This window comes from Trichomonas vaginalis, chromosome V (assembly GCF_026262505.1).
Source record: "Trichomonas vaginalis G3 chromosome V, whole genome shotgun sequence".
NCBI lineage: Eukaryota > Parabasalia > Trichomonadida > Trichomonadidae > Trichomonas > Trichomonas vaginalis.
In genome coordinates this window covers 27,195,816-27,221,664 of record NC_067207.1, presented here as the reverse complement: position 1 = coordinate 27,221,664, position 25,849 = coordinate 27,195,816, and the positions used below count along the sequence as shown (strand labels likewise).

General features: G+C 33.3%; 13 protein-coding genes, 1 non-coding gene and 4 pseudogenes across 18 annotated transcripts, besides 1 other annotated feature; 9 read left to right on the top strand and 9 right to left on the bottom strand.

Annotated features, from left to right (window-relative positions):
- Window positions 1-938: 938 nt before the first annotated feature.
- TVAGG3_0411700 (uncharacterized protein) lies at window positions 939-1,496 on the bottom strand (the record flags this gene model as incomplete). Its single annotated transcript, XM_051233106.1, has 1 exon — window positions 939-1,496. A coding segment is annotated over one exon (558 nt), but the record flags the coding sequence as incomplete, so codon positions are not given.
- Window positions 1,497-1,565: 69 nt separating this feature from the next.
- On the top strand, window positions 1,566-1,781 carry TVAGG3_0411690 (uncharacterized protein; the record flags this gene model as incomplete). The annotated part of the gene is made up of 1 exon (XM_051233105.1): window positions 1,566-1,781. The coding sequence occupies one exon, from the start codon at window positions 1,566-1,568 to the stop codon at window positions 1,779-1,781; it is 216 nt and encodes a 71-aa protein (XP_051102835.1).
- Window positions 1,782-1,805: 24 nt separating this feature from the next.
- Window positions 1,806-2,042, bottom strand: TVAGG3_0411680 (N-acetylmuramoyl-l-alanine amidase family; the record flags this gene model as incomplete). Its single annotated transcript, XM_051233104.1, has 1 exon — window positions 1,806-2,042. One exon carries the CDS (start codon window positions 2,040-2,042, stop codon window positions 1,806-1,808), a length of 237 nt encoding a protein of 78 aa, XP_051102834.1.
- A 3,258-nt stretch (window positions 2,043-5,300) lies between these two features.
- TVAGG3_0411670 (uncharacterized protein) lies at window positions 5,301-5,663 on the bottom strand (the record flags this gene model as incomplete). Its single annotated transcript, XM_051233103.1, has 1 exon — window positions 5,301-5,663. The coding sequence occupies one exon, from the start codon at window positions 5,661-5,663 to the stop codon at window positions 5,301-5,303; it is 363 nt and encodes a 120-aa protein (XP_051102833.1).
- A 1,307-nt stretch (window positions 5,664-6,970) lies between these two features.
- On the bottom strand, window positions 6,971-8,530 carry TVAGG3_0411660 (uncharacterized protein; the record flags this gene model as incomplete). Its single annotated transcript, XM_001298663.1, has 1 exon — window positions 6,971-8,530. The coding sequence occupies one exon, from the start codon at window positions 8,528-8,530 to the stop codon at window positions 6,971-6,973; it is 1,560 nt and encodes a 519-aa protein (XP_001298664.1).
- A 343-nt stretch (window positions 8,531-8,873) lies between these two features.
- On the bottom strand, window positions 8,874-9,172 carry TVAGG3_0411650 (DNA binding; the record flags this gene model as incomplete). The annotated part of the gene is made up of 1 exon (XM_001298664.1): window positions 8,905-9,171. One exon carries the CDS (start codon window positions 9,169-9,171, stop codon window positions 8,905-8,907), a length of 267 nt encoding a protein of 88 aa, XP_001298665.1.
- Window positions 9,173-9,965: 793 nt separating this feature from the next.
- Window positions 9,966-10,503, top strand: TVAGG3_0411640 (structural constituent of ribosome; the record flags this gene model as incomplete). The annotated part of the gene is made up of 1 exon (XM_001298665.2): window positions 9,984-10,439. One exon carries the CDS (start codon window positions 9,984-9,986, stop codon window positions 10,437-10,439), a length of 456 nt encoding a protein of 151 aa, XP_001298666.1.
- Window positions 10,504-10,570: 67 nt separating this feature from the next.
- Window positions 10,571-10,643, top strand: TVAGG3_0411630. Its single transcript has one exon. It is a non-coding gene; the product is annotated as a tRNA-Ile (tRNA).
- A 101-nt stretch (window positions 10,644-10,744) lies between these two features.
- TVAGG3_0411620 (uncharacterized protein) lies at window positions 10,745-11,409 on the bottom strand (the record flags this gene model as incomplete). Its single annotated transcript, XM_001298666.1, has 1 exon — window positions 10,865-11,380. The coding sequence occupies one exon, from the start codon at window positions 11,378-11,380 to the stop codon at window positions 10,865-10,867; it is 516 nt and encodes a 171-aa protein (XP_001298667.1).
- A 353-nt stretch (window positions 11,410-11,762) lies between these two features.
- On the top strand, window positions 11,763-12,172 carry TVAGG3_0411610 (protein of unknown function, DUF4106 family; the record flags this gene model as incomplete). The annotated part of the gene is made up of 1 exon (XM_051233102.1): window positions 11,763-12,172. A coding segment is annotated over one exon (410 nt), but the record flags the coding sequence as incomplete, so codon positions are not given.
- Window positions 12,173-12,608: 436 nt separating this feature from the next.
- On the top strand, window positions 12,609-13,837 carry TVAGG3_0411600 (protein of unknown function, DUF4106 family; the record flags this gene model as incomplete). Its single annotated transcript, XM_051233101.1, has 1 exon — window positions 12,609-13,837. A coding segment is annotated over one exon (1,229 nt), but the record flags the coding sequence as incomplete, so codon positions are not given.
- Window positions 13,838-14,114: 277 nt separating this feature from the next.
- Window positions 14,115-25,849: part of a mobile genetic element that runs on past the window's edge.
- On the top strand, window positions 15,188-16,387 carry TVAGG3_0411590 (annotated as a pseudogene). The gene has a single exon. A coding segment is annotated over exon 1 (1,200 nt).
- TVAGG3_0411580 lies at window positions 18,660-19,500 on the top strand (annotated as a pseudogene). The gene has a single exon. A coding segment is annotated over exon 1 (841 nt).
- Window positions 19,898-20,206, top strand: TVAGG3_0411570 (protein of unknown function, DUF4108 family; the record flags this gene model as incomplete). The annotated part of the gene is made up of 1 exon (XM_051233100.1): window positions 19,898-20,206. A coding segment is annotated over one exon (309 nt), but the record flags the coding sequence as incomplete, so codon positions are not given.
- On the top strand, window positions 21,136-21,584 carry TVAGG3_0411560 (annotated as a pseudogene). Its single transcript has one exon. A coding segment is annotated over exon 1 (449 nt).
- Window positions 22,288-22,698, bottom strand: TVAGG3_0411550 (organellar and viral DNA polymerase type B; the record flags this gene model as incomplete). The annotated part of the gene is made up of 1 exon (XM_051233099.1): window positions 22,288-22,698. One exon carries the CDS (start codon window positions 22,696-22,698, stop codon window positions 22,288-22,290), a length of 411 nt encoding a protein of 136 aa, XP_051102829.1.
- On the bottom strand, window positions 23,068-24,006 carry TVAGG3_0411540 (organellar and viral DNA polymerase type B; the record flags this gene model as incomplete). Its single annotated transcript, XM_051233098.1, has 1 exon — window positions 23,068-24,006. The coding sequence occupies one exon, from the start codon at window positions 24,004-24,006 to the stop codon at window positions 23,068-23,070; it is 939 nt and encodes a 312-aa protein (XP_051102828.1).
- TVAGG3_0411530 lies at window positions 25,084-25,345 on the bottom strand (annotated as a pseudogene). The gene has a single exon. A coding segment is annotated over exon 1 (262 nt).

Here is a 25,849-nt window from a genome sequence, read left to right as displayed (position 1 = left end):
TTTGAACAGTAAGTGTCATTTTCACCCTGAATGATTGGATAAGCTTTCACTTGTACTGTAACTTGTGAGTTAAAAGTTTCTAATCCATCAAAGAATATACCCGCTCCATCACGTTGAACTGGAATAGTGCATAAGAATGAGGTTTGGTCTTTCCATGTTCTAGCTAATGGCGTGCCATCATCTGCATTCAGTGGTCTAGTTAATGAGTCCTCATATTCTTCCGTGCATTCATTCACTCCATCTAAATCAGAAGCTTGAAGCATACGTGTAAAGAATATGTCACCCACTGTGGTCATCGCTTGATCGGGGAAGTTTCTTGAATCTATAGTGACCTGAAGACCTCGAAGCATTGGATTTTCTAAAACTGTTCTTTGCATTGCATTTTTCGGAAATGTTAACACAACATCTGTAACATTATGAAGAGCATATGAGAAATCTGAGCTAATACCTTCTGGAGTGATGCAACCTCCATTTAGTGAACGAACGTCAATATGTTGAGCTGGTATCATGAATGGATCTTCCTTACTGAATAAACGTGGTATTGCTTTAACTGATTCTTCAATTAAACCGTATCCTGGTGTAATACATTTATCCTCTAAAACTTCCATCTTTATGCATGAAATAATAACGTCATCAACTGTTGCGTCAGCAGATGTAGCAGCTAAGCCTGTAATTAATTTGGCAGGAAGTCCGATTTGTTGGAATTTGCGATCATATTTATAAACATGATTCATAATCTTTTCATAATTTTCATCAGTTATCTTTTCAAAAACGTAATTTTGTAAATCAGCAACTCTTAACGGGTCAACCTGACAAAATACTAAAGTATCCCTGAAAACATAATATTTAAGAATGATATCGCCAAATGATTTAGGATAATCATCGAACGCCTGAAATGCTAACAAATCATTTACCGGAATAATCATATCAAAAGTGACATCAACTTCTTCATTTGCTTTCTTGAAAACTTCCGATGGGTCAATATATTTACCACATACTGAGTTATCATATTTTTGAACATTATTATATAACGAATGAACAAACTTTTTAACTTTCCTTTCTGATTTTGGTTTATATGTTGCAAATGCAAAAGATTCACGGGCGCAATCCATCTGAAGATAACCGGCATCACCTCTTTCAGTTTCTACTTCTAATTGTTTAAAGCTTTGATTTGATGATTTGTAACCAACGAATAAACGCATACATTTAAAAGCGGCATCACATGTGAAAGCTTTATTTGAAACAAGAGTTGCTTTAACTTTGCGTTTAATATATGTGTCACCTAATTGGTTCACATCATGAGCCGGATTTGTAATTCTTAAATGAGTTTGTTTATCATCAAAATATGGAGCATCAGAGTCATAGCATGAACTTTCAAGTTCTCTATAATATCTTCTACCGTCATTCTTTGCGAATATTTCATTTATCTTTTCGAATGAATGAAACACATTTCCATTAATTGGTTTGGTGTTTGGCACTAAATAGTTAGTCGTCATTTATTAATAAATAAAAATTCAAAATTAAAAGATGTAAATGAATTTTTAATTTTAATGAAATAATCAACTATGGCTGCAGGTATATTTAAGAAACTGTGGGATAGAGTAAAAAGAGGAGCGAGTAAAGTTTGGGAAACATTGAAGAAGGGTGCAAATTGGATATTTAAGAATAAAGAAGCAATTAGTGACGTAGCTGAATCAATAACACCAAAAGCTGCCCCAATAAGAGAAATTTTAAATAAAGGAGAAAAAGTTTATCAAAGACTACAACCAATACTAAGATAAAAATAATATTTATTTATTTTTCCACTATTTACCACCTATTTTATTAAGTATTCCTTCAGCAATTCCACCAATTGCGTTACCTGCTTGTGCTCCCATCGCTGGATTACCTGCTTTTGTACCTAATACTCCACTTATGATAGTTCCTGCCGTTTTCGCTACTGGTGCCAAAAAGTTTGCAACAGGTTTAATAACCTTTTTATAAACCCAACCTGCAGCTTTCTTAATTCCATCCCATAATTTTTTAAAGAATCCTGCCGCCATTTCTGATTTAATATTAATTAAAAAATATATTTCATCACTTATATTCTAATTTTTATTTAATGATAAATGAAACCGATTTTAAAAATAAATGGAACAGAGGAGGAAGAAATAAATGAAAGTGTTAATGTTCAACAAAAAATTAACGTTGTTAAACCAATTACTGAAACAAAAATTTTTTCATCTGTTGAAGAATTTAATGACTATTATGCTAATAATAAAAAATTATTTGAAGAATTGACAACATGTAAATTGAATAAAATGTTTAAAGTTGATGGATTCAAAATTTCAAAAATAAAGGGGGTGGTTAGTTTGAAATCTATTCCTCAATCAAGAATCACCTCATTAATGAAAATTGATGATTTAACAAAAAGAATAGAAGAGATTGAAGAAAGAATGAATCAAATAATTGATTTCATAAATTCAAATAATCATTAGTTTCAATTTCTTTTTCTCATTTATGAGGTCTTTGATTATGACTCCATTGATTCCATTCATGATTTAAACACTTGTTTTAATTAATCGCGGAATATCTGACATCATCTATATATAGCTTCTTTTATAAAAGATGAAATAAATTATTTTTAAAATTAATGTTAATTATTTTTAATGTGTTTATTACATCATGTATGGGTTGAGTGTAAATGTCTTACATTTTTAAATCTTGATTTATTCTAAAACGTAAGAATAAAAACCGTAAGAATCATACATTTTTTACTTCATATGTCAAAAATAATGATACAAAATCGTTCAATATCGTATGAATTCTTACATTTACAAAAAAAGTCACTAAACCCGTCATATCCACTACTAATGGAATCTATAATAGAGGGAGCTCTATTACAGTATGAGATCATGTATATGAGGTTACCATTTGATAAAATAATCATATTAATCCATTATAAAGATGTCAAATGAAATATCTAAAATCATTTCTTTTGCAAGAAGTTTATATATTCATAAAAACACGATTTTAACATTTACGTCAGTGCGGCAAACATAATAATCACTTTATTCAACTCGAATAAAAATAATTAAATAACAATGATTTAATCTCTTGTAGAATTTTCACTTTCTTCCTCATCAGTACTTTCGATTTTATCTTGTACTTCTTAATAAATACCTGAGTAGATAAGATATTTTAATATATCAAGTTTTCCTACAGCAGCATTTATTAGCAAGTTAAATATAAATCTCTCTTTTATTTCTTTATAACCTCTTGATTTAATAAGTTATGAAATAAATATGAAGTTCTATCAAGTTAATATTGAAATTCTACAATTTTAAAATGTTTTTTTTATTATTATACAAAGTAAAATAGCTACTGTTTGATCTGAGTATTGTCAGAAATCCAAATCTGGCTCTGATTAAGGCAGAGAATGCTGTATTTCTCTGGTTGAGTGTAATAACTCAAGTCTTCAATGATTTGGAAATTAAAAAATAAGTTCGTGTAGAATTCGTCAGTGAAATAAATCGTGAGAGAAATATTACTTGAATATTCATCAATATAAATATTACTTTCTTTCGTTTCATCACTGAAAGAATATTTAGGTGTTTGGTAGCAATAGAATTGTATTCTGTGGTTTATTGGTTTAAATTTAGCATCTAAAACTTTTATCTTAATTGGTTGCGTCTTTGATACATATGCTGGACAGAAACATGGATATCCATCTTGCCTTATCATTAAATTATATCCTTCTGAGATTAAATAAACTAATGAGAGATCATTAGTATTGTTTGAAGTCGTTTGCTCTTCTTTTGGAGGAGATTTTACAATTTCATCACTTTTTCTTAAATTTAATGGAGTAATTGTTGGCTTATGCACATTCAATTCAACAACTTTCTTGTGTTTGAATGATGAAACATTTGGTTTCTCTATTTTTACGCCTTTGAAAACATATTGTTCTTTTTCGTTTGAAACCGAAACGGCTTTGGTAGATTTACTTTCTAAAATAAGGTCTGGTTGATCTGATGTCTTATAATATAAAGGAAATGGAAGGTGACTGGTTTTTGTACCAATTTATTAGTAATCCAAGGAATTTATTGCTTGAATAAATTGAAACAGGGTTTTTGTTATTAATTGCATCAATTGCTACTAAATATTCGGATATTTGTCTGTCAATATTGATACAATTGATATAAATGTCATGAATAAACGAATATAAGTCGTTATTAAGAAAATCAGGAGGAGCTTTCTCTGTAAAATATAGCCATCTCACGTAAAATGCATTTTTAATTCCAAATCGAAAATCCTTCCATGGTTTGATTTGAATTTTACTACTGGGGAATATTTCCTTAATAATAGCATTAATACTTAGTGGACTTTGGGAAATTTTCTTTTGATCTTTTGAAATATACCCATAAAAGTCGTATTTATTGCAAAATAGAATGTAATCGTGATCATTTAAATCTACGTTCGAATTACTAATATCTGCAAACATGAAGCTTTTTCCTCTGAAACGGAATTCATGAATTAATTTGCGCATTATTGACTTTTTAATAAATATATCTGGTGCACAAATGGAAGCATTCAGAAATTCGATTAATGTTTTGCAGTTGCATACTTTTTCAACAAAAAAGCTCGTGAATTTTAAATCACTCTTGGAAAAGTACTCCTGTAACTCTTCATCATGTGGTTTTTGAATAAGGATGACTTGCTTAGATGTCATTTACTGAGGGTAGCCTCGAAAAAAATGATATAAAACAATAAGACGGGGAGAAAAATTTTTCTTTATTTTTTTATATGATATGTAATGGAATCTATAATAGAGGGAGCTCTATTACAGTATGAGATCATGTATATGAGGTTACCATTTGATAAAATAATCATATTAATCCATTATAAAGATGTCAAATGAAATATCTAAAATCATTTCTTTTGCAAGAAGTTTATATATTCATAAAAACACGATTTTAACATTTACATCAGTGCGGCAAACATAATAATCACTTTATTCAACTCGAATAAAAATAATTAAATAACAATAATTTAATCTCTTGTAGAATTTTCACTTTCTTCCTCATCAGTACTTTCGATTTTATCTTGTACTTCTTAATAAATACCTGAGTAGATAAGATATTTTAATATATCAAGTTTTCCTACAGCAGCATTTATTAGCAAGTTAAATATAAATCTCTCTTTTATTTCTTTATAACCTCTTGATTTAATAAGTTATGAAATAAATATGAAGTTCTATCAAGTTAATATTGAAATTCTACAATTTTAAAATGTTTTTATTATTATTATACAAAGTAAAATAGCTACTGTTTGATCTGAGTATTGTCAGAAATCCAAATCTGGCTCTGATTAAGGCAGAGAATGCTGTATTTCTCTGGTTGAGTGTAATAACTCAAGTCTTCAATGATTTGGAAATTAAAAAATAAGTTCGTGTAGAATTCGTCAGTGAAATAAATCGTGAGAGAAATATTACTTGAATATTCATCAATATAAATATTACTTTCTTTCGTTTCATCACTGAAAGAATATTTAGGTGTTTGGTAGCAATAGAATTGTATTCTGTGGTTTATTGGTTTAAATTTAGCATCTAAAACTTTTATCTTAATTGGTTGCGTCTTTGATACATATGCTGGACAGAAACATGGATATCCATCTTGCCTTATCATTAAATTATATCCTTCTGAGATTAAATAAACTAATGAGAGATCATTAGTATTGTTTGAAGTCGTTTGTTCTTCTTTTGGAGGAGATTTTACAATTTCATCACTTTTTCTTAAATTTAATGGAGTAATTGTTGGCTTATGCACATTCAATTCAACAACTTTCTTGTGTTTGAATGATGAAACATTTGGTTTCTCTATTTTTACGCCTTTGAAAACATATTGTTCTTTTTCGTTTGAAACCGAAACGGCTTTGGTAGATTTACTTTCTAAAATAAGGTCTGGTTGATCTGATGTCTTATAATATAAAGGAAATGGAAGTGTTGACTGGTTTTTGTACCAATTTATTAGTAATCCAAGGAATTTATTGCTTGAATAAATTGAAACAGGGTTTTTGTTATTAATTGCATCAATTGCTACTAAATATTCGGATATTTGTCTGTCAATATTGATACAATTGATATAAATGTCATGAATAAACGAATATAAGTCGTTATTAAGAAAATCAGGAGGAGCTTTCTCTGTAAAATATAGCCATCTCACGTAAAATGCATTTTTAATTCCAAATCGAAAATCCTTCCATGGTTTGATTTGAATTTTACTACTGGGGAATATTTCCTTAATAATAGCATTAATACTTAGTGGACTTTGGGAAATTTTCTTTTGATCTTTTGAAATATACCCATAAAAGTCGTATTTATTGCAAAATAGAATGTAATCGTGATCATTTAAATCTACGTTCGAATTACTAATATCTGCAAACATGAAGCTTTTTCCTCTGAAACGGAATTCATGAATTAATTTGCGCATTATTGACTTTTTAATAAATATATCTGGTGCACAAATGGAAGCATTCAGAAATTCGATTAATGTTTTGCAGTTGCATACTTTTTCAACAAAAAAGCTCGTGAATTTTAAATCACTCTTGGAAAAGTACTCCTGTAACTCTTCATCATGTGGTTTTTGAATAAGGATGACTTGCTTAGATGTCATTTACTGAGGGTAGCCTCGAAAAAAATGATATAAAACAATAAGACGGGGAGAAAAATTTTTCTTTATTTTTTTATATGATATGTAATGGAATCTATAATAGAGGGAGCTCTATTACAGTATGAGATCATGTATATGAGGTTACCATTTGATAAAATAATCATATTAATCCATTATAAAGATGTCAAATGAAATATCTAAAATCATTTCTTTTGCAAGAAGTTTATATATTCATAAAAACACGATTTTAACATTTACATCAGTGCGGCAAACATAATAATCACTTTATTCAACTCGAATAAAAATAATTAAATAACAATGATTTAATCTCTTGTAGAATCTTCGCTTTCTTCCTCATCACTAGAATTTTTACAAGCACAAGCAGCAGCTTTTAAAAGGGACCTGTCATTTGCAGGTGTGAATTTTCCTTGTGCCATTTTTTGTCTGTACATTGCTTTAACTTCAGCAATTGTTGGCTTCTTCGATGTTCCTCTGCGAGCTGAGTTCGGTTTAGATCCTGTTGGTTCTGGTTTTTGAACTGCTGCTGAACCTTTTTCGATATATTCTTTGACATTAACATTCTTTACGTCAATTGAGTAGACCTCCTTCATCTTTTCATCTGGTGTGGCGTTTCCTGTGCAGAAAGCTAATGTTTCGCGTGGAATTCCGCCATATTCAAATCCATTTGCGCAACTTTCGTCAATAAACGTATGAAGCCAAGCAATATCGAGATTATAGAAATCAGTGAGCATTTCTACACAGCGCTGTATACGATGATTGTACTTTTTGATCTTTAATGCGAAAGATATGAATTCAATCATTCTGTTAATGAATTGTTTTGTATTATTCTTGAGTTCTAAGATTGATTCGTACTTTGGAAATGCCTTCATGACTGTTACTCTTACTGAACTTGCTAAAATCTTGTTGTCAATGAAAACCTTGTATAAAGTGCTAAAAACGTCGGTAGGATTCTTCACATACTTTAACTGAAGAATTCTGGATATGATAGAAACATCATTTTGGTCAATAATTCCGGCATTAATAATATTCTTTGCTAGCGAAACGAAACCGAATGCTTCTGGATGCATAGCGATACCGAATCTTATAGCTGGCATATGGAGTGGATGATTTCTTGGATATCCGCAAGTAAATTTCATTAATTCGTCTGCTTGTATTTTTGGCGATAGTTTCATAACGTGTGTCTTGAACAATGATGTAGCAAGACGAAATGCTTCAATAGAAATGAATCCTTTGCATCTTCTGGATATTCTTGTAATTGTTCTTAAAAGAGAGACAATTTTGGTGTTTTCAACATCATCGCACTTAGTAAGGATCTCAGAGATGTTGATTAACGCGTTAATAAGCTCAATCCTGGAAACGTACGTTTGTTCGTTATCTACGTTTGTTGGCTCAAGCATTGGGCAATAGTGGTCGAATAACATTTCAACGACTTGTATGTTGAACTTCATTGGGGAGCTTTGAGGTCTTTGGAAAGCATTACTTAAAACTTTCAAAAATAAGTGTGGATCGTTAACAACTTCAGCAAATTCCCAGATAGGCCTAAAGATCTGACATTCAACATCAACATATTGGAAGATGTTTTTGATACCATCAATAGATTTTGCATTTAATACTTCCTGCTTGTCAAATAAGAATTTTGTGAATGCATTAACATCGGATACGCTTGGGATTGTATCATTTGGAAAAACTTTTGCTAATACTGCTGAAATATCATTCAGATATTCGTCGGGTTTATCTTGATTTTTATAGAGCGATGCAAATAATGGAGAAATTTTAGAAAATACGGCTCTTATATTCTCTAGTTTGGCCAGACTGTCAATCTGCCCGAAATTCTGTGATTTCCAACTTTCAAAGTCACTCATAAATATAAAAAAATAAACACCCTCCCCCAAATTTATTCTAAACACCCCTTCATTTAAAACTTAATCACCATCATGGCTCGGTATGCCAGGATATTGCATAAATAATACTTGATAGCAAAACATTAAGTTAGGCATGCTTGGAAAACCAATAGATAAAGATTTATAAATTTATATCAAAGGAAAGATAGTATTAAAAGATACAAAACTTAATGCCATTGATTTCTATCGAGTATTTTCATCTAAATACCTCTTCATCTCCAGAATAATTTTAATATATTTGGTATCATCAGCTTTAAGGAGTATTAGTATGTAGTAATATAGTAAAAATGTAGTTTTAGTATAATTCTGTTTAGTCTAAGCTAATAATAGTTTTCTCATTCTTCCTGATTCTCATCTTCCTCTGAACTCTTTGGCTTATCCTTCTTTGGGCTTCTTTTAGACTTCTTTTCTGGCTTAGGATCGTTCTTGTGGGCTTCCTTGTCAGCGTCTGACTTCTCCTTATACTCTTTCTTCTTTTCCTCAGGAAGTTCCTTCCAAAGCTTTCCTAAGGTTCTTGCAACATCTCCGAACGACATTCCTGGGTTGTCACTCTTGACCTTGGATCTCATGTCTGAGCAGAAGAGGATGTATGGTGTAGGCATTGTCTGTCTTGAAAAATGAAGTCAAACAGGGAACTTCCCTTTTTCATTCAATTTTTTTCCTAATCAAAGTGATGTACCCCTATCGTCATCATGATGTGTTTTGAAAAAATTTAACGATAGACAATTTCTACATTGTCTAAAAAGCACCCAGTAACAAGCAACATCCTTTATACGCGGAAATTTTTTCTGAATGTAAAATTTCGAACCCACTATTAGATATTGAATTTGTATCTTAAGGAGTAATTGAATTAAAACATCATGTTTTAATGATTATATTAATCAAAGTCTCTATATTACGCAGGAATTTGAAAAAATATCCTTGAAATATAAGTTTTCTCGGGGAATTTCAATATCCAATCAAATAGAAATTAGTGATAAAAGGCAATGATTTGATACGTATTAGGTGTATTGTGGTATGATATCAAAATGTATTTAATCTTTTGTCAATTGCACAAGAACTTCTTATATATTGTTGAAATCATGAAATAGTTATTTTGGTAACTTCAAGATCTTTGGATTCCCTTCATTATACATAAAATAGTGATATTATGATAATTTTAACACTAATATGGCCTAAAGAAGACTTATTCGTCTGTGAAAATTGAAGAGGCCATATTATTTAAACAGAAAAGCCACTATTTAGACGAATAAAAAATAATACTCATGATTTAGTTAGGAAAATGGCAACTATTATCGAGGGAAAATTAATTAATGCTTAATAAGGATTTATTTCGAGAATTATCAGAGGTATGATTTCAGAATTGGCTATAGGACGATAGGAAATTGAGCGGTTATGGCTATCCTTTTTCCTTATGCCAACTCGTTTCCATAAGAGCAGAAAACTTCGTGGTCAGGTTTCTATGGGTTTCGGCCGTGTCGGTAAGCACCGTGTTTCACCAGGTGGCCACGGCCGTGCTGGTGGTCAGCATCATCAGAGAACATGGTTCGATCGCTTCCACCCAGGCTACTTCGGCAAGGTTGGTATGCGCCACCTTCACCTCATGAAGAACCGCGCTGATGAATACGAGCCAACAATCAATGTTGACAAGCTTTGGACACTTGTTCCAGAAGAGGTCCGTGTTAAGGCTGCCGCCGCTAAGAAGGGCGATGCTGTCCCAGTTATCGACTGCGTCCAGAACGGATTCTTCAAGGTTCTCGCTCGTGGCGAACTTCCAAAGATCCCATTCGTTGTTCGTGCTAAGGACTTCTCAGAAGAAGCTGAGAAGAAGATCAAGGCCGCTGGTGGTGTCTGTGAGAAAGTTCAATAAATAAAACAGAATTATACATATCCAAAAATCAAAACAAAAGCTGAATTTTATTGAGAAGTTTTTCGAATTCTTTTACTTATGCATTATAGGTAAGTCATTAAATTTAAATATTTTTCATAGGTAATCGCCAAGGTTTCGTAGCTCAGTAGGTAGAGCGTAGTGCTGATAACGCTAAGGTCTTGGGTTCGAGCCCCAGCGGAACCATTTTTTAATTTTTTTAATCTAAGGTAACATGATAAGTGAAATTACTCTAAGCTTTTGAGTTTGAAGTTTATATACTTTAAAAACCAGAAATAATAGGTTTTATCAATCATCAATGAATAAATTCTATAATTCCAATTTAATATGATCGAAAATATAGATTTTAGTATATGTAAGTGAAGTAGAAATACAATAGGAACATGAATCGAATATATACATTTTATTTAATTCCTCTTATGGTGTCTTCTTCTTTTATCTTTCCTCTTCCAAAACATAAGACTCTTCCATGGGAACTTATCATATAAGAATCCTAATACGGCTAAAACTAAAAGAACATAAGGTCCGTATTTGAAAAGAGCTGAATTCAAATTTGGAAGATTGACAGAAATTGGTGTAAACGTAATAGCAACACTTGCTTCGTCTTCTGCATAAATTCCAAATGGGAATGATTGTTTAGAAATTTTCCAAATCGTTGAGATATGATTTTTAACATTTCCGCCACGGAAGAAAGGCTTCTCTTCCTTGTATGGGCATTTTCTATGGCTTCCAACATAAAAAGAAGCATTTCCTGTGGTAGTTATATTGCAGCGCAAACCAATTTGCGATTCATTAAGTTTAACAGTGAAATATGCCCAGTGTTCTGCCTTAATTTCCTTTTCGAAGTAAAGATCATCTCTTGCTGGGATTTTTTCTGGACATATTCTGTATGAATTAACTGAAGCTAAAAGAAAACTTATCATAATAAAAAAAATTATTTCGGATGTTTTTTGTGCGACAATATAGAAGTGACTAATTGATATGAAAATAGCTTATATAAGACATTTTTGAAAAGAACAAAAAAAAAAAAAAAAAAAAGGTAGTGGGGCCTCCAGGCACTTCGTGCCCTCTAGCCCTGAAGATGTTTAGTATAACTTTGTCCGGACAAGTAAGGGTCTATCGTCGCTACAGGAAAAGTTACAGGCGTTCCACGGAAGTATACTTTGAGAAGTCTTTTTCCCCTTATAGAATGAGATAGGACGGTTATTTTACAAAACTGACAACACTTTGACCGAGTAGTTTTTTGTGCTGAACAAATAGTGTCATATAAACATCTGTCAAAAACCGTTTTTTACTTCACTTAAAATGCCACGTAAGCTACGTAAGAATATACGTAAGAGGAAGAGAGCATTGAAACATCCAATAGTAAAACTGACACCACAACAACAGTTGCAACAACAAATTATGAATGACCCCACTATGTTGCAACAAATGTCAAGCAACCCTATGCTTTTAAACCGAGTTATTGGTGCACAGAGTGGAGGTTTAAGAGCGGCACTTTTAGCGAAAATGGCAGGCTATGGTGGAGCTGCAGACGGAACAGCTTATAACCCTCAAAGTCAAATGAATTTGAGTTCACTCAAAAATCAAATAACAGATGTCAAAAAGTCAAACATAGACATACAGAAACAAATAAGTGAAAACGAAAAGAAACTAGAATATGACAGACACACAAAGAAACTCAATGAGTTAAACGTAGAGAAAAAGAAGAAAGAAGAACAACTGAAAGAACTAAGTACAGAGGAATATGCGAAAAAAGTGTCAGAAAAAGCAGCAGAAGTAGCAAAAATGGAACAAGATGTTATAAATTTGAAAAACCATACTACTCAATATAAAGTACTGAAAGATGAAGAAATAAAACAAAAAGCCCTGAAGACATATATGGATAGCGATGAGTATAAAAAAGAAGTTGAAGCAAATGTAAAGGCAGAAAAACTTTTACAGTTGCAAAACCAAACCGTACAGTATGAAAACTTAGCACAAGAAAGTAAAAATAACGACGCAGCCATGCAAAAGGCAATGAAAAGCGCAGAATATATAAAAGCTAATAATGACTGGTTAGATGCCCAAGCCAACGCTAAAGCAGCCCAACTTATAGGGTCAATAAGGACAAAAATACAAGCGGATGAAGACAGTTCAAATGAAGCTTTAATGAATGCTGACTTTAAGAACGCCTTCGAAGCTCTTCATAGTAAGGTGAAACTAGTGAACGACTTCTCATCTGGAAAGAAACTGAAGTCTGAAGGTTTCGACAACGAGTTAAGAGAAGTAGCACAAAATATGACGAAAATAACAGATGCAGCAACGAGACAGGCAGTTCAAAGTGCCTATGACGCCGTTAGAGCAACTGTTGTGGAAAGTCAAGAAAAAGAGTTACAACAGACCAAAACAGACCTAGTAAATGCTTTCTTAAAAACGAAAAGTCAGGTAGGACATTATGCTGCAGATGGAACATATGTGCCAGCTGGTGGAACTTATATACCACCAAACCCTCCAAGAGAAGCACCTGCACCAGGACTACCTAAAACATTTACATCGTCACATGGACACAGACACAGGCATGCACCAAAACCAACACAACAACCAACACAACAACCAACACAACAACCAACAGTTCAAAACACTGCACCACAACCAACAGTTCAAAACACTGCACCACAACCAACAGTTCAAAACACTGCACCACAACCAACAGTTCAAAACACTGCACCACAACCAACAGTTCAAAATCCAGCACCACAACCAACAGTTCAAAATCCAGCACCACAACCACAAACAGAGCAAGGACATAAAAGAAGTAGAGAACAAGGAAACCAAGAATTCTTAAAAATGCTTAAGGAAAATTATGGTTACCCAGATACTCTTGACTTTAGTGACAGATATAAAGAAGCTATTAGAAAGTTCAAGGAAGGAAATACTGACCCGAACCTATTTAGCTTTATGGTTCAGCACCAAATGGGATATAATTTCAAACCTGGAAAATACAAGCTCGCTAAGGGATATGATTTAATAGCATACCATCCAAATGACATGGATGAATTTACTCCGAGATATTTGGTGTCAGAGATAAATGATAATTCAACTATCTTCATGAAACGCGTAAAAAATAGAGACGGAACGAAAGAAGAAAGGGTTATGAATGCGGATGGCTTAAATAGGGAACTTGTTAAAAACGGTCTCGGAATATATGAAATGCCAGCAGATGAGGTACAAGAAACTCCACAGGAAGAAGTTCAGATACAACCAGACATGGAAGAAATAGTTCAGCAACAACAGCTAGAAGAGCCTGAAGGAAACGAACAAGTCCCTCCTTTGGAAACTAACTTCACAGAACTAGATGAAGATTTGGAACAGCCGAAAAATCTTGACCCTCAACAAGTGTATGCGGGGAATATGGAATCTTTCCAAGAGTCTAAGAAAAATTCGGCTGACATAGTAGAAGAATATCGAAAAATGTTCGCCGACATACAAAAGACTCCAACATCAGATGAAAATATTCAGCATAGAATGGAAGTACTGAAAGAAAATGTACGCAAATACAACAATCCTTTTTACTTACGACCATATAACGTTCAATCTTTGGCTGAACTCGGTGAAAATAAAAGGTTAAATTTCACCAAAACATATAGAAATGAAACATTGTTTAAAGTTCATTCAGAACCTAGCCAATATGGAAACAAACCTACTTTTGTTTCTGCAGACTATGGAACTACAATGAGATGGGGTCATAAAGCTAATCCGGATAGGTGGTTCATAAACTTACAACCACAATTCCAAGAAGTTGTAGACGCAATGGAAGTGAATGGTGAACCAGATATAGCTGGTATTTTCAGCGCGGCTTTAATGCCATTGAAAGATATGAAACATGCAGATATTTTGGACCAGTATGAAATGAACATGGCTGATGGAAATATAACACCTGACGTTCTAGAACATTTATCTCAAAGAACTACACAGAACCATAGAGATGGTATATTTGGTGAAGAGTTTAGAAAGAAAGTTAGGGAGATAGAAGGAAGAGAACCTATTGTACATGACCTTGCAAACGAAAGTTTACAAAATGTCATAAAAACTTACTTTGCAGACAATGAACCGAGAAGGGATGAATATTTAAGAAAACTCAAATGGACAGTACCAAATGAAATGTTAGTATTGAAAAACATGTTCCTTGACAAAATAAAACCAACTACAGAAATAAATGACGCAAGACTGAAACATTGGGTAAAAGCTTTCCCATTCACAAAAGATATTATTGGTAACATGGAAAGAAAACCAGAATGGCTACAAAAACATATATTTGGAAACGAGCTTATTCCATATGGACAAGCTCTGTTTGAAGAGCTTGAACCGGAAACTCAGGAAAGAGTCATGCAAACAATACGCGAAGACTCAAATACAAACTATGACGAAATCTTTCTAGGATATAGGTTACCTGAGATGGGCGACCAGAGCCCAAAGGCAAAAAGGACATGGGAAATTTACAACATACTAGGTGAACATGAGGCAAAGATGCAACAACTTGAAGCAGAGGGCAAGTTACCAAAAGCGACACCAAAGAAGAAGAGTAGAACAAAGTGAAAGTAGTGAAGAAGTAACTTCATCTAGTGAAAGTAGTGGCAATGAAGGAAAAAGAAGAGTTAAAAACTCAGTCAGGAAGAAAGTAAAGCTTGGTACGAGTGGGTTCTATTATGATATAAAATCCAACTATTCTATATTTTTACCCATATGAAATGTACGCCGCTCAGAATATAACGCCAACAGTTTTGGATGCCATGAACGGAAATGTTTCCGAATGGTATAACGAATGCGACAATGCCATTAGAAGGTCAGAAATAGTTCCTGGAACTTACGAATATACAACTGCTGTTTCTTATGGAAACGTAGGTGAGTTTGGAGAAGGTTCTTCAACAACAGTAGATATTGCTTGCGACAGGTTTCATATTATTTCTATTGACAACTCATTCTTATACGTGGAACAAGACATTGAAATAAAACCTTCTGCCAAGTTGTCTGACAAGAAAGGTTGCAATGGAATTTTCTATGTCGGATACCAATATGCTCCAGAAGTTTTCATGGGATATAAGATATATTCTAACTCTGACTTAGTTCAAACAGTAACATGGCAAACTATGAATGGTTCGCTTTGAGAAACTCAGTACAACCACAAGCTAGAGAACAAACAGACCAGTATGCAAATATTGAGAAAATAAGAAGACTTGACCCTAACGTTCCAGGAGTTTATGTTAACCTTTCTGGACAAACTGCAGCAGCAGTAACCAAAGTAAAACTGAAACTTAGAGTTCCTTTGTCATCTTTCCTCATCTTCAGGTTTTTAAGATACTTGCCAAACTGGGCAGGAAAAATTTCTATCGAACTTACTCCAAGCAAAAATAACTTAGTCATTGCACCAACACAAGACCCATTCACTATTACAGACGTAAAGGGAACAAATCAAACGTCATTCGCCGAATTTTGCAAAGACAAAGTTGACTTAGACTTTGGTTTCTCAAACTTCAACAATGAAGTAAACTATTATTTCAATGCTGCTGGAACTGCTTGGGACCCAGTTAAGTTCACATGCGAAAAGTTTGAATGCAAGAGAATAGAAAGCAGACTTGCAGTCTATATGTTGGACCCAGATATTTCAAATGCTTTAGCTGCCAAATATATTGCAGTTCCACTTATGTTCCCTATACACCAAATATCTGTCAAAGACTTTGCAGGTGAAGTTGGAAACCAAAGTGCTGACCCAGGTGCAAGAACAGATATTGCTTTAACAACTGCAATGAAACATGCAGATACTATGTTTGTACTGTTCAGACGAACTATAAATGACTATTCTTGTTTCTACAACCCGGTATTAAATATCATATAAACATAGATGGCAAATATTATCCAAGAGAAGAATATTCTACAGTTGAGGATATGAGGTCATACAACTTGACATTAGATGCTATGAACTTTAACAACAACTTCACAACAACCATTAACCCTGAAATGCAAAGTTCTATTATGCCATATGTGAAAGTATGGACTCATACAGGAGGTCAAAAAACTCAATATACAAATGGAGACCGTTCAAACTTTTGGCTTGGCATTCCATTTGCTGACTCAGAAGACTTTATGGGTGTATTTCAACTGTTGGTACTGTACAAATACAATATACTGGTGACAGAGACGGTCCAGATGAACTGAGAGCAAAGAAGTTTACAAAACCAATAGCACTTTTCACGGAAGATGCTCTTTTGAAGATTCGTTCGATGAAACCTGCTGGGGCTCCTCAGATTGGCATAACGACAGCTTCCATCGAGCAGATTTTGGCAGCAGGTCAGTAAGTTGTTCTTGAACTGACTTCTCTCCGTCAAATATTGACAGTACGCCAGTTTTGACATAATATTGTAAGATAAACTTACCTTTAGAAATATCTGTAAGTTTTGAAGTTATATTTTTGTCTGCTTCAAGAACTTTCACCATTTCAGTTATACCAACTTTCTTTGCTTTATGAAAATATTTAGGTTCAGCAAAGACTGCTATTCTATAACATTTACCATTGTTTGTATAAAGAACTATTCTGTCAATGTATTTGTATTGTTTGTGTGTGTAAACTTTGTTCTGCTTCAATTCAAAGAGATATCCGAATACGTCCATCTTTTTATTCTAAGTAAAATGTCATTTCCGAAAAATAGAAGCGTGAGTGTTTCAAAAGGTTTAATGGCGGTGGCAGATGTGAAGTTAAATTCACCAACTCAAACAAACAGTCAAAGTGTTATTGTCAATGTCAAAGACAGAGATGTTGAAGTGGGAAACCATACGAAGACGAAGATGGTTATAACAATTGTTCCTGTAAAAGAACAACCAACATATCCTGAAGTTAGCAGAGACTTAAGTTCTGTTGCAGATATTCGAAACGACTACCAACAACTGAAAGACAAACTTCAAACTCAGGAGAAGATTTGTCAAGCTTTAAGTATAATGTTAAACTTGGTCGAACACAACCCTGTAAAAGTGAACTCATATGTCATTGCACCTCATGAAGTTTTGAAAGAACTATTGAAACTTTTGACAGAGGCAGACGATATAAACATCAAAAAATAGAACCCGACATTAGTTGCTGTGGTGTTTCATATAATGTCATTGACAAGATATACGTTATGAAAGGAGGTGAAACGTTGAACTTAAAGTATAGTTTCCCAGACGTCATAAAAATATTTGACGACCACAACATTCATTAAAATTTATTTGCTAAGTAAATGGCAGAAGATATAATGGTTTATACTATTACGACTAAAAACCTGAGTCATATAATTCTATAACAACAAACTTACAAAGTCCTCAAGGACGATATTGTAAACTAACTTTAAACACAATGACGACTAAAGCCTGTTTTGCTCTTTTGACACCAGAAGACTTTATTGTTGTGAATGGTAAAAAATACTCCTTTGAAGATACTTACTCAGATATACCACCAACAGGTTTTGTTGACTTATTTAATACTTTAAGGACGGGTGTAACATTGCTGCAACTAGAGCAGGTTTCATTATGTTTGGATGTCTGACTGAGTTTACTATAAACGATATGAGCTATAATACAAAACTTATTTCTGGTTTTTACTACCAACAGTTTCCTATAACAGGAAAAGGTGTCATACAAGGAATGTCTATTCCATTGACATAAGCACACCAATCTTATATATTGTTTCAAACTTAGGTTCAAAGTGTTATTCGAATGTCGACAGAAACTATTATGACCAAAAGATACTTATGCGTATAAACAATACTTTCTCTGCTGGTTTGCCTATTGTTCATTCGAATGCAGAATTTTCAACCTTAGTGAACTCAAACACTTTGGCAAGTATAACGTTGACATTAGTTGACGCAAACTTTGTTCCTGTAAAACTTTTATGTCCTATGTATTTGTCAATGACGGCAGAAAGTTTCGAATTGGAAGATGCAACTGGTGAAAGTATTGTATTACAAGAACAACTTCAACAACAAATAGCTCAAGAACAACAAATGCAACAACAAAGTCAAGAATAAAAAAAATATTTTTTTTATTTTTATAAAAATGTACAGAATAGATGTTTCAGATTTTTATGACTTCCAAGCATTCAGAAATATGTGTCCATTTCGAGACTATAACAAAGCAGTCGAGAATTTGAAACGTTTAGTCATTTATGTCGACTCTGCCCCAGAATGTTATGTCATGAAAGAATGGATGTTGTCTTTAACAAACCTAAAGCGACAATAGTTTCAGAACAAGAATGTAGACAGAAACTTAAGAAAATAAAAGTCGTACAAGTTGGCATGAAGATGTTAGATGCTTGGGATATCTTATTGTCAAAGTTAGAAGATTTTTCAGTTCGAGGTATAAAGTTCTATACACCTTCTCCAAACTTCTATTCTATCTTCACTGGATATAAATATGAACAAGTAGAATGGAAAGAAAATATTATAGAAGCTTGGTTAGACCATGTCAAAGAAATTATATGCAAGGAAACGAAAGAGTCTATGAGTATATCTTATGTTGGTTTGCAAACATCTTACAACATCCAAGTGCTAAAATGAAACTGCTCTCATTATAATTGGAAAACAAGGAACTGGTAAGAACACATTCTTTACAGATATTTTGTGCAAACTGTTAGAAGGTTATTCGAATCCGAATATGACAAACTTAGAAAACATCTGTGGCAAGTTTAACTCCTCAATAGAGAATATGAAACTTATAGTTGCAATGAACTTCAAAGTATAGATACAACAAAAGTTTTAAACTCAGATGCTTTGAAGAGTCTTATAACAGACAAAGTTGGAGTTGTTGAAAGAAAATATAAAGACCAAAGAGTTTGTGAAAATGTTGCAAACTTCATTATGGTTTCAAACAATTCTGTTCCGATGAAGTTAGAAAGTTCTGACAGAAGATATGTAGTTGTCAGAACGTCAGAAGCTCATATGCAAGATACAGAATATTTTGACGACTTAGCAGAAACTTTGACATCTGACTTTTACAACCACTTGTTCTCATATTTTATGACATTAGATATTTCAAAGTTCAATCCAAGACAAATTCCACATACCGAAGAGAGACAAACATTGTTAGAAGCAAACAAGAGTGTATATGAACTGTTCATAGATGAAACTGACTTTGTGTTTAGATGAAAGGTCATTGTACGATTCGTATAAACAATATTGTCAAGAATATGTTATATGACAGCGTCTAAACGAACATTCTTGGCAAATGTCAAAAGTCTTTTAGACGTACAGAATGTGTATATACAAAGAAAAATTTTTATGAGTAAATTTTAAAAAAAATATTTTTTTTATCCGATAGAAAAGATGGCAAAATTCATCTCAGTAAACAAGTACATGTCAGGACTTAAAGAAGAACTAGACCCATTCACATATTTGAATGTTTACTTCTACCATTTTGAAAAGTCTTCATTCAGCAAAGTTTGGAACATCGAACCAGTTAAGTTTGCTATTGTGACTAAAAATGGTGCGAAATTTGAAGACTTAGACATAGAAGGTTTGTTAGCAGTCAAAGAAAGTTTTGACAGAAGGTTCTCAAACCTTAAAGAAGGCAAAGCATACAAACTTGTTATACCTTATGAACCAAAGAAGACAGACGACTATGAATATTATGAGTCTAAAGTTGTAGAAGTTCAAGGTAAATTGGGTAAAAAGATTTTAGAGTCTAAGCCAGTGTTTACTCCTAAAGAGGAAGAGAACATTGACATTGACCCAGAAATGTTCTAAAAATAAAATTTTATTTTTACATGTCAAATTTCTTTTTCTCTGGAACTGGTTCAGGTTCTTTCTTCTCTTCTTCTACTTTCTTTTCTTTCTTTTTCTTTCTTCTTCTTTTCTGGTGGAGTTATGTCAAATTTGGCGCAACTATATTTATGTAAAAGTTCTTTGTCCTTTAATAGCTCTTCTATTCTGTTTTCTATTTCATCTTCAAGAACGGCGCATGTGTCTTCTTTGCATTCTAAGAAGTTTGTTGGACTTCATCTCTCCAAGAGGCGTCATCTCTGTTCAACAAGTCTGTCATTGACAAATTTTAAGACTTCTCTGCTTATGTTTTATGGTTCTTGTCATATTCCCAGAAACAGAACTTTAGAACAAATTCACCTTTCTTGTTTACACTATGTAAGATTTTATGGTCGACAGATGTTTTGCTGTCGAAAAGCTTGTCCGAATATAGATAGCAAAATCGCTAGACATTTTCTAAAAGATAAAAATTTTAATTTTCTAAAAATATGTTAGAAAAAAAGTTTTGCTGACATTGACAAGAAATTTGAGAATGTTTTAAACAAGAACAAGAGGAAGTTAGAAAATGCTCAGATAAAACCTATACATGACAAGTTCTTATTTGCTCAGAATGGTATAACAGGTCTAATTGCACCACCTGGGTCGGGTAAGACTTTCACTTATCTTAAAATGGCTGCACAACAACAAGAACTAGATGAGAAGAACCCATTTTATGAGTTAGTTGTCATTTGTAGTACTTCTGGTCAATTTGACCAAACCGTCAATTCGTTCAAAGATATTATAAAGAAGTCTAAGTTAGTATGTATAAAGGATACTGAGTTGTTAGATTGGATAAAGAAGTACCAAAGAAGAGTTTGAAGTATAATGCTATAAATGAGTATATAAATTCTAAGTTTAAAGACCCAAATGAGGAAATGCAGGAATATTAGAGAAGAAACACTTCAGAAACAAACAGAAAGAGATAGAATACATTTCGAAGAAATTGCAATCTTACGATTGGAAGACTTACCCTCATAGATGTCTTCTTATCTTAGATGACTTTGCTTCTCATCCTTTGCTTAAGAATAGAGAACAAGATATGTGTCGAATTCTTAAGAAGCTCAGACACTTTAACATCTCAGTCGTAATATGTGTACAGACAGCAAAGAGTTTAAGTAAGGATGTAAAGAGAATACTTACTGACATTGTACTTTTCCCCGGATTGTCCGAAGACGATTTCATGGAACTTATGAAAGAGTCCATGGCAGGTAAGTTTGACAGACATGAACTATGGGAGAAGTACAAAGTCATACAAGACCCTCATACTTCTTTCAGAATTCATATCTACGCAAACAAAGTTCAAATTGTAAAAAGTCAAGCTTGAAAAATAAAGAGTTCATTTACCCTACTTGTTTGAAGTTGTCAAAATACTCTGTTATTTTTCACGATTTTCATGAGTTTTAGGCGACCCAGAAAAAAGTCGGTCTCGCTGTTCTTCACTGTTTTCATAGAGTTTTGGCGACTACGTTTTTTTACGTACTCGCTGTTCTTCACTGTTTTCATACGGAATCTCTTCTCTCGGTTTTCCGAGGGAAGCAAGCATATGAGGAAATTCATGAAATTTGGTCATTTTTCAGCAAAAATAATGTTTAGGTGAAGAGGTGATATCTCACCTGTTTTCTCACCTAATTTTTCACCTCTTTTTTTTTCACAACCGTTTTACATGGTAAACGTTATTTTTACATTATGACACGAAGTGAAGGTTGACACTTCGTCAAAAAAATCCCTGAAATCATATCTTACATACAAAAAAATACAAAAAATGACACTTTTTCATTAGATAACTGTTATTTTTTGACGAAGTGAAGGTTGACACTTCGTCAAAAAAATCCCTGAAATCATATCTTACATACAAAAAAATACAAAAAAATGACACTTTTTCATTAGATAACTGTTATTTTTTGACGAAGTGAAGGTTGACACTTCGTCAAAAAAATCCCTGAAATCATATCTTACATACAAAAAAATACAAAAAAATGACACTAACTTTATTTTCTATCTTTCACAAAAGACCAAAAATAAACGCTTTACATGTATTTTTCAGCAACTTCGTCAAATAATTTTATAGCTTTATCTATCTTATCTACTTCAAACGTTTCTTTACCTTTCGTGGGAGCACCATACATTTTCTCAAAAACTTCAAGCAGTTCTGTTTCAGCAGCTCTCATATCATTAACGAACACAACCTTGACTCTATTGACTGTACTGTCATATCTTTGAGTTATATTATATGTTCTTCCTATCTTATATCTCTTTGTATTGAAGTCCTTCGGTTTCTGAACGATGTAAAGTAAGCCTTCACTGCAACGTTCCGTATCGAATGAACCATATGTTATGAAGTTATATCCAACAACTAGGTCTAACCATAACAAAACTATTGGTATAAGACTTTTGTCTATAAGATATGCTCTTGTTCCATGAAATGCTACTGATATCATAAGCTCAGGATTTCTTGTCAAAAATTTCTGAGTTGAAGCATTTCTAACCCAGTCCTTCGGTTTCTTTCCAAATGGAGATATAATGTCTGACAAAGAATATTTGTTGTATTTCTTTGAGTATCTTACGTTTAAATCACCTATTCTAACCAATTTGGTGTCATTGTCTATCTTTTTAACTGTTTCAAACTCAATGTTTGTCATATATGTTCTTACATACAAAATAAAAAAATAAATAAAAATAAAACTAACTTTATTTTTTCTGTCTTAAGGAAATTCATGAAATTTGTTGCTGAATTCAGCAAAAATAATGTTTAGGTGAAGAGGTGAGATCTCACCTGTTTTCTCACCTGTTTTCTCACCTCTTTTTTTTCACAAGCGTTTTACATGAATTGTACGATGTATATTTGAAATCCTAAACAGTTTCGTAGCTTCTATTTCTTCTGTCAGTATGTCAAAAGTTTTAACGATACCGAAAGTTTCTTTATATTTCTTCTTGACGTCAGATAGAAGGAAATCTTCTGCTGTTGGATAGTTTTTGTTCAGAAATTCTAACATGTCCATTTTATTTTCTGCTGGTTTTTCTGCTTCTTTCTTTAAGTCTGCATAGTCGTTTCTCATACGTTCTATCTCTTTGACGGAGTAGTTATATTTCCTCATTGCTGCTTTACATTTAGAACATTGCGGGTTCATTTTTGCGTTATATTCTGAAACCTTACCTGCTAAAACAACTAAAGCGTCAATTGCTCTCTTCATCTCAAACATAGCGGGTCTTATTTGTTTGTTCCATACTTTACCTCTTCTATCTTCATCTCTTATCTGCCATACACATTCAGCAACTAACGAAACAAAGTTGTCGTAGGTCTTAAATTCTTCAGATTTATATATGTCAGAGATGTTCTTATATACCATGTCGCAATCTTTTTCCATAACCTTATGGTTGCAATGAAATCCTAGAAACTCATAGTTTACCTTTCGTATGAACTTCTTTATTTCTACTGAGTCAGTTGCTTTGACTTCAATTTCGTCGAATTCAGGAATAGTGAGTTTTTGTTGTTGGATTTCAGGCAATTTAGGCAAATGGTCAATAATGTCCTCCATTTCATAAAGATACTGTTCATTTGTTTCATCTTTCGCACTACAGTCTAAATTACTTGTTAAAAGTTCTTGCTTTATCTTCTGGATTTTTGTTTCGAAAGTATATGAAGAAGGAATGAAGCTTTTCATCTCTACTAACATAGATGTTGGATTCATGACTAAAGAGTTTGGTGCTGTAGTTGTTTGTATTGCTGTTGTGCCGATTGTTGACATTTTTATTTTTTTATACAAAATAAAAAAAATAAAAAAAATAAAACTAACTTTATTTTTTATTTCGGGAAAATTCATGAAAATTCAAGAGGTGAAAAAAGAGGTGAAAAAACAGGTGAGATCTCACCTCTTCACCTAAACATTATTTTTGGGTCCTTTACACTCATTACGATGAAGTCTTGACAAAACATTTACGAAGAAGTTTTGACAAAACATTTACGAAGAAGTTTTGACAAAACATTTACGATGAAATCATGACAAATCATTTACGATGAAGTCATGAAAATTCAAGAGGGTGAAAAAGCAGGTGAAAAAACAGGTGAGATCTCACCTCTTCACCTAAACATTATTTTTGCTGAATTCAGCAACAAAATGAACGAGGTCAGGATGTATGTAAATACATTTGAATTCATTCATAACACCCTTAGTAAGCTCATAAAATGCTTGTTTTGAGGTCGAGCCACTTTTGGCTCCACCGTATTCTTTCAACCAAAACTCAAGAATTTCCTGCATGAATTTTGTATAAAAAGCAACCGTCGGAATTCAGACTGTTGCTATATTCTTCACAAAACATTTACGCTCATTACGATGAAGAAGTCTTGACAAAACATGTACGATGAAGTCATGACAAAACATATACGAAGAAGTCTTGACAAAACATTTACGATGAAATCATGACAAAACATTTACCCGACATTCTCGTCAAATACAAAAAAATGACACTTTTTCATTAGATAACTGTTATTTTTTGACGAAGTGAAGGTTGACACTTCGTCAAAAAAATCCCTGAAATCATGTCTTTTATACAAAAAAATGAAAAAAAATGACACTTTTTCATTAGATAACTGTTATTTTTTGACGAAGTGAAGGTTGACACTTCGTCAAAAAAATCCCTGAAATCATATCTTTTATACAAAAAAATACAAAATAAAAAAATAAAACTAAATTATATTTTTTCTATCTTAAGGAAATTCATGAAAATTCAAGAGGGTAGAAAACAGGTGAAAAAACAGGTGAAAAAACAGGTGAGATCTCACCTTCTACCCTAAATTATATTTTTGGTCCGGGAACAACTTTCTCTCAATTGGAGCTGTAGCATACTCTTTGCGTAAACGGTTCAGACCTTCTTCGAACTCTTGGTCTCTCTTCGATTTGGATTGAGATTGGAATTGCTGGGGTGGAGCTTGCTGGAACATCCAAGGGTTGGGGAAGTAAGGCATAGGCAGAGGAGGGTAGTTCGGGAAGCCTTGTGGTGGGTAGTAACCTTGAGGTGGAAATTGGTAGTAATTTGGTGGAGGTACTTGCTGGAACTGAGCTTGCTGAGGAGACTGTTGTGGTTCTTTAGGTTCATCTGGTTTGGGAATGGACTGGGTTGGTGGGACGTGGGACATTCGTTTGTGTCCTGTCGGAAGGAAGAACTTTTCCTGTCGGAAGGAAGAACTTTTCCTGTCAGAAGGAAGAACTTTTCCTGTCGGAAGGAAGAACTTTTCCTGTCGGAAGGAAAATTTTTTCCAGTTGTCGGGAAAATTTTTTCCTGTTGGAAGGAAAAACTTTTTCTGAAGTTCGACCAAAAAGTTCTCAATTTTCGAAAATTTGAATGGTTTACGGACGGACAACTGGAAGAGTTCTTCCTGTCGGAAGGAAAAATTTTTCCTGTCGGAAGGAAAATTTTTTCCAGTTGTCGGGAAAATATTTTCCTGTCGGATGGAAGGACTCGGAATGCCAGAAGGATTTGACGAGGCAGTTTACCTAATTTAAATAAACGACTGCGTAAAAGACTACTTGCGCAAGGTCATGAAGCCCAAGGTCAAGTTCACCACTATTTCTGGAAGGGCTGTCTTGAATC